Source organism: Lytechinus variegatus, chromosome 10 (assembly GCF_018143015.1).
Source record: "Lytechinus variegatus isolate NC3 chromosome 10, Lvar_3.0, whole genome shotgun sequence".
Lineage (NCBI taxonomy): Eukaryota > Metazoa > Echinodermata > Echinoidea > Temnopleuroida > Toxopneustidae > Lytechinus > Lytechinus variegatus.
In genome coordinates, this window is record NC_054749.1 from 27,726,186 (window position 1) to 27,733,635 (window position 7,450).

The 7,450-nt window shown below is 36.5% G+C and overlaps 1 protein-coding gene across 1 annotated transcript; it reads right to left on the bottom strand.

Annotated features, from left to right (window-relative positions):
• Positions 1-2,461: 2,461 nt before the first annotated feature.
• On the bottom strand, positions 2,462-5,124 carry LOC121422235 (galanin receptor 2b-like). Its single transcript, XM_041617143.1, has one exon. It carries the CDS (start codon positions 4,999-5,001, stop codon positions 4,423-4,425), a length of 579 nt encoding a protein of 192 aa, XP_041473077.1. The 5' UTR covers positions 5,002-5,124; the 3' UTR covers positions 2,462-4,422.
• Between the last annotated feature and the right edge of the window lie 2,326 nt (positions 5,125-7,450).

Consider the following 7,450-nt stretch of genomic DNA (forward strand, 5'->3'; position numbering starts at 1 on the left):
CACTGTTGCGCGTGCAAGTTAGCTCAAGGACCTAACGCCGTCGCGTCGCCCGGTCACGGAATCAACTTATATTATAAGGACAAAATACATCGAAAAAATATAAAAGACAGTACCTGACTAAAACGTTTATTATGATGAATTCAGACGTGATGTTTCATTTTACTTCCATTCCAAAATTATTTCGTCCATTAATTCTCTTTTACGTCTCCAAAATGATAAGTGCTCTTTAGCGATGGCGCCAATATGTACCACGTGGTCAAGGCAACTAACCAATTAGGTGGCGTGTTTTTTTTTATTATACAATGTAATCTAATCCAGTGTCGTTAATGGTGTTCTTTGACTAGGTTTACTAGGTTTACTGTTGGAGAATTCTTCTCTTATATGAACCAGCAGCCCAGTATTGCACCACCTCAAGCCTTCAACTTCTCACATCTAGCAGGTTTCTATCCCCCAAATGCAACATTATGAGCTGCAATGAAGTCTTAACATGTTAACTTACATAATAACGCACTAATTCACGTCTCAAGACATCCATACCACGATGATCATATAATCAAGAAAATCATCGCCTTATTATAATGGTATCTTCATATCGTACTTTTCAGATTCTGCAATTGGATTCTAATAATGAAAAGGATACAAAATATCGATTGTAATCATGGTATAAGGAATCAAATTAAGATTCATTATTATCAATATATTTTCTTATCATTTACTTATTTATTCATTTTTTGGAGGGGGGGCTATTTTTCTTCAAATCTTCGTGAACACGACATTTTGTCTTCATTTTCTTCACATCGTTGCTGATGACTGAATGTCAAACCTATACCTCACTGCTGGGTCCTATTATATGACACCGGGTTTCGATTCATAATTCCTTAAACAACAGAATATTAATCAAGTTATCTGAAATATACATAAAGTGAACCATCTATGACTTAACCCACCAAAACTGAGAATAGCGAAGGAGGGGGGGGGGGCGTTTGATCTTAAATCATCTTTCATTTAGTTTCATCAAGGCTATGATAGATTAGTTTCTAACGCAATAATGTCACATGATGATAACCTCCAATACATCCATCGCTGTATATCTATTAATTCATAATCTTCCAACAACAACAAAAATAAACAAAATATATACTTATTGGATAATTGCAATATCCATACACATATATACATGGACTCTCTATGTATAAAAATGCTTATATACAATGATTCAAATTCTCATAACATCGATAAAGTTTACGAAACAACTTAGCCTTTTAAAAGTGCTATTTGTCAAGTCATCAAATATGAATTTTAAAAATGAATTGAAAGTGACAAACAGTTTGTGTTCTACGAAATGAGACTGAAATGATACCACACAAGGATGAGGTGTATTTAAATGAATTCTTTGGTACATTATATACATGTATGTCATAATACCACATCCGAAAGCAGAAACCTATAGTACTACAGGTGTGAAATGGCCTGCCTGAATTCGTGGTAATTCATTTTGAGAGCAAAAGGTCGATAACTTTACCTAATTTAAGTACCGCCTTTCGTTTTGTTGCATTTTTTTACAATGTAGTACAAGCCACAAAATATAAAATTATTTACAGAATATATCTCTATATTTTCTTTGTTATATGATATCCTATAATGTACATTTGTACATACATTCATACGCATGAATAAATATGAAATAGTAAAATCATGCTAACCCTGTAAGCAATGGTTAGCATGCATTTTCTAAATATCAAGTAGTTAAAGGGAAAGTTCATCCAGACATAATAGTTCATTGTAAAAAAAAAAAAAAATGAATTAAACAATTTTGGTAAAGGGAAGTGAGGAGTATCTATCAAAGATTTAAAAAGTCATTAGAATTTGTTTCATTTGTGACGCCATATCCGAGTATCTTCCCCGTTTCTAATGTGATAGAATAATAAATGAAATGTAATTTTCTTTATAAAAAAAAGAAAATGAAAAAAATTTTCATTATACCTTCAGTATATCAACAGACAATAATCACCATGATCCATTACACAAAATGAAATGTTATATTACATAACATGTAGGACAGCTGCTCGCATATGACGTCACAAATCAAAATCTTAAAATTCTATTGACTTTTTATATCTTTAATGAAATTTCCTCGAATCTTCATTTTCCTGGTATTTTTACATTTTTCTGTCATGGTGAACTTCCCCTTTAACTGCAGGTAATCGAAGTGCATCAATATGAATAGAATTTCGAAAAATTAGATATACACTTTATACATTACATGCACCACTTACATTGTATACCATCATATTCTTTAGACGAATTCATTCCTTTCTAAGTGAAAGAGATGAAAATTAAGACAAAGGTGTCATCGTTTATATAATTAAGGCGTCCACAACTTGAAATTTAATCAATTTACCCCCTCTCCCCTGTAGAATCGGGTAAATTGAAATCATAGGCTTATATGTTTTCAACGCACAACCCATTGAATACTTGAAAGAGGTGCTATTTTACATGATGAAGATTCACAGTATTTATAATGCGCTATATTTCTGTTAAAAACATTCTTAGACACAGGCTCATCCAATTAAGATAATTGCTTCACATCTGCTGAAATTCTAAGAATCTCTTTTTTTTCTAGAATGCAATTGAGTGGAACCAATGATAATGAAATTAATTGATCTCTTTTTACAGAAGTGTGATTGATTTTTATTGGAATTGTCATAATCACAATAGAAGGGAATTCTGACAGTGTGAATTCCACTTTGATTGGAATAGTGTTTGTCAATCTTATGAAAGTTTTCATACGGAAAAAAATCACTAAAAATGGGGGAAAATGAAATGTGTTTCTGATTAATAATACAGTCAAATGACGAAAAAGTAAAAAACTGATAATATTTGTTTAACTCACGTGAGGATCTCATTAAATCGCAGATTAGCACTCAAGACCGAAATAGACCATCGCACAGCGGAAACATAATATTTAGTCGTTCATGCTTTTGCGAATGTTGATCGTTTTAATTGCAAGTGTCCTGCCACTATTCTTCCTGTGATAGCGCCAACCACTGCCAAAAGCACATCGTCTTGCGATCAACATCGAGTAAAATATCCGATCAAAATTTGAATTCCAGGTAATTTCAGGAGAGTGTTCATAGTATGATGCCAGGAAAGAAAACAAAGAAAATTAAACATTTTTTTACAGGAGATTCCCACTATTGGCTGATTTTCTTGTATCCTTCAATATGACACCCTTTAAGAATAATCGCGCCAAGTCGGAACCGGTTGCACATCCAAGCATTACCATCGATAGCGTTACGATTAGTTGAGCGACAGTATCATGTAGTCTCTATATAGATTCCATGATTTGCTTCTTCGATACAGGGCGCTATCGTAATCTACATGTGTTGCTCTAACTGAATGTGACCCATTAAGATCAATTATTAGTCGTTTTCTCTCACCAGTTGTCAAGCAATGTTGTGCAATACTTGTTCGCACGACTGGTGCACGACCCCGGTGCACGACCTTTCTTAACGAACTGACGGCATTTCAAGCCCCTTTCACAATTGGTGGTGCGACTGCTTACAACCGTTGCGATTGTGTGCAACATAATTATATTGTGACCAGGTGATCGCAAACGGTCGCACGACCAATTGTTAAGACCCTTTAGTTAAAAAGACCCCCGATTTTTATAACATGCTGTACATTATCCATTATCGACACTCAGGTATTACAGTATGACCACGGTCAAGAGCGGTCAAATCGGCCTTTCAACCATCAATGACCAGTCTGGACGTATACTACAGCCAAAGAAGAACGCAACAGGTCCCTGTTGCATAAATGTTACTTTTACGGTAACTTTGCCATCAACTGGTATCTTTCATGGAATCCTTAATTCTGATTGGCTGTTGATCATTTTTACCATGGTAGTTACCATTGGATGGCAAAGTTACCATAATGGTGTCTTTTATGCAACGGGGCCCAGAACCGTAGTTGTAGACCGAAAAAGACAGAACTGAAAACTTCTTGAAACTTTCACGGTCAATACGGCCACCCAGCCAACCAATTCTGACCGTTGCTCTTAATTGTTTTATAGCAATTTTAATCATGAACTGCGGTTGCATGAAAAAAACATCGTGGGCTATTACCAATAACAATGGTCAGATAGATGGGTATATAGGATGAAACGGATCTTTCTTTGAATTCACTTAACACAATGTTAGTATTACCAACTATGAGAACATCAGTCTGAAACTGTCACAACAAGGTTTGAAGAGGCCTCGAGATTTGTATGTTCGCTACGTCTCTTCTCCGGAACGATCGATTCTCTCATTAACTTAACAAGCTTGATGAAAAATATGATGAGAGAACCTATGTATGAGCAACTCTGAGCTGGGTCATAAACGGACAGTTCTTGATTCGCTTGATGATCTGCCTGAAGGACTAAGATATCCGTCCACCAGAGCTAGTAAACGACTTCCTACTTCCTACTGCTGACATCCGAGTAGAGTTGGTGGTATTCCTCGTCTGTTCACATTCAAGGGCAGCTGTTCCGTTTGGGTAGAGCTCGTGGCAGCAGATGAGTTGAGCCTTGCAGTTTCTTTCCTTCTTCCCCGTACAGCAGCAAGAACAGGCCTGGTAGTAATTCTTGCGGAAATTCTCACAGAGACACGAGTAGAGCAGCGGGTTGAGACAGCTGTTGGCATACCCCATCAATCTGCAGAGTATACCTGCGTAGTAGCTGAAAGGTGACAGGGGAATGAGCTGCCAGCATTCCATGATGCTACGGATGTGATAAGGGAGCCAACAGATGGAGAAACAAGACACAAGGATCATCACCATTCGCGCCACTTTGCGTCTCGTGTGTCGTCTGCGCGGAGCACCGGTCATGTAGGGACTGACGAACTCCGCTCCAGCGTTCCATAGTACAGCAGCCATGCGGGCATAACACAGGCAGATGACACCAAGAGGGAGTACGTAGAAGAAGACAAACAGACTTGTCTTGAAGGCTCTTTGAGACATAATGTTTGGCCATACCTCAACACAGAGCCTGTCATCATACAATTTAGCATAGATAGCTGGAGGGCTCTGGGATAGTAGACATACAATCCAGATTGCTGCAAGGACTATGGCTGTTCCAGATTTCGACCTGCAAGAAACAAGAATAAAAGAACTTGATTTTATTTTTTAATGTGTAAATTATTCAGGATCTTTTTAAGTCTTTTCAAATGACATAGTGTGCTGTGGTTTTGTTCAGGGGTTTTTCCTTATGAAAAAAGATGGTAAGCAAAAAAAAAAGGATGCTGCTTAGGGTATATTACACACGCAGCAACCCCTGGAAAATCGGGGGAGGGGGAGTCAGCACCCCCTTCCCATGACCATGACGTCAGGCAGACGAGCTTTTCAGGATTAAAACTATTATTGTTGGTAAATCGTAGAGATAACGATCAATCATACTTTCTTTTGATAAAATATGAAGTACTTTCACATCTTGAGTAGATGAGCATTCATATTTCTCGCTATAAACAACTAACGCTTACCTTGAAATATACATCACTAGGAATTTACATCATTTGATGATAATGACACCTTATTTTGACCATAAAGGTATCCTTGTTTTAACAAAATTCTAAAAGTGTGATTTATTTCCTATGAGTACTTTGATATCTACTTTAGATTACATGTCATATTACATGAATCACCTAACATGATCATTATTAACGAGGGGGGAAAAGAGAAAACCTAATAGATAAGGTCCCTTGCAACAAAGAGAACCATGGGCGATGCCACACACGGAGGGGGTGGGGGCGAGTACCACTCTGAATTAATTTCCTTCAGCAAGAAATTGATCCACAATGTGCTGCACTCAACCCAGGTGAGGTAAATGGGTACCTGGCAGGATTTTGTTTTATTCCTTGAAACGCAGCGCGCGTAACAGCTGCACTGCTAAAGCCAGTGTAATTATGCTGCATATACTGTAGAGCGCTTAGAGACTTCTGACAAAGTAAGTATTAAGCAAGTATAATTATTATTATTCCAAAGTACTAAAATCAGATTTAGATGATAGCTAAATGGTTTATTAAAAATCAAGACATCATCACGGCTAAGGCCGAATTGTGATGTATCACAAGGTACTAATGCTAAAAAATATATATTCAAACACTAACATAGATAATTACAAAATAAATAATACATTTTATTGAAAAGAAGCAGAGAGTATAAAAGCATAAAATGAGAAGTTTGATCCGTTTAGCTATCATAGTACCCAGTTTATTCATCTAAAAAAAGAATGACCGCGCCTTTGGGTCGCTTTTCTCTTTCCTTATCTAAATACAATGTCAACATGGTAACACTTTCAATCCCTAACGGAGATTCGGGTTTCTACATAATTATATTAATCAATTTAAAAACCCGCGGTTACCTAGTTCTCGAAGATGAAGTCCGTGACATGTGGAAATCCGTGTCATTGATTCTTGTTTCCCATGTAGAAGAAGGGAGGAGAATTGCCCCCTCCCCCCAAAAAAATGAATGGACTTTACGCCTGATAAGACAAAATATGTTACAGCAGATATTTATCAGATCTGCTTTCTTTTCAACTTTATGAAATTGTGAAATATACACTCTTTATAATTACAATCATAACAACCACCCTTGTGATTGTGATGTAATTTTAAAGATAACATTCTGAGAAGCACCGCAAGGGAGATACAGCACTATTTGTCAATAATGATACATTTCATGAGACATCTAGTAATTTAATGTGCTTGATCGAATTGGTTGAGCACTTTATGACGATAATGAATGAGGTTTATCGTAACAATGTTGTGAGAAGCATTCATACGGGAAAGATCATGAATCTTATGTGGGAAGAAGACGAAGGTCTATCTGTAATGACCTTGACCTTGAACTCGCTATTACTGTTAGTCCCATTACATAAATGTCAATGACGTAGTTGAGGGGTCCATCAGACGTTCAAAATAGCATAATGGGAATCTGATTGTTTGCAAAAAGAGGTTAAGAGAATTGGCGGGAAAAGACGGGAGGGGCTGAAGGGGGGATGGGTGTGAGAGATGACGAAAAAGGAGTTTAAATATGAAGAAAAAAATAATTATAAATGCTTATGATGATTATAAGGATGAAGATGGTGATGATGATCATGGTAATCATGTAAAGAATAACGAGGATGATGATGAAGAAGGAGAAAAAAGAAGATGATAATGAAAACGAAGATATAGTAGGAGAAGAAGAAAAAGGTAGAATAACAAGAAGAAAAATAAAAAGAATTAGGATAAGAAGAAGAAAAAGAAGAAGAATAAAAATAAGAAGAGGAAGAAACAGAACAAAAAGAAGACGAAAGAGGAAGGAGGAGGACGAAGAAGAAGAATAAAGAGATGAAGAGGAGGAGAAAGAAGAAGAAGAATAGAAAGGAGAGGTAAAATAATAAGAAGAGAGAATGCGAGTACTGTGTAAA

Bases quoted from the DNA above. Each gene is read 5' to 3' on its own strand.
- LOC121422235 (XM_041617143.1), bottom strand. From the start codon at position 5,001: ATGTCTCAAAGAGCCTTCAAGACAAGTCTGTTTGTCTTCTTCTACGTA.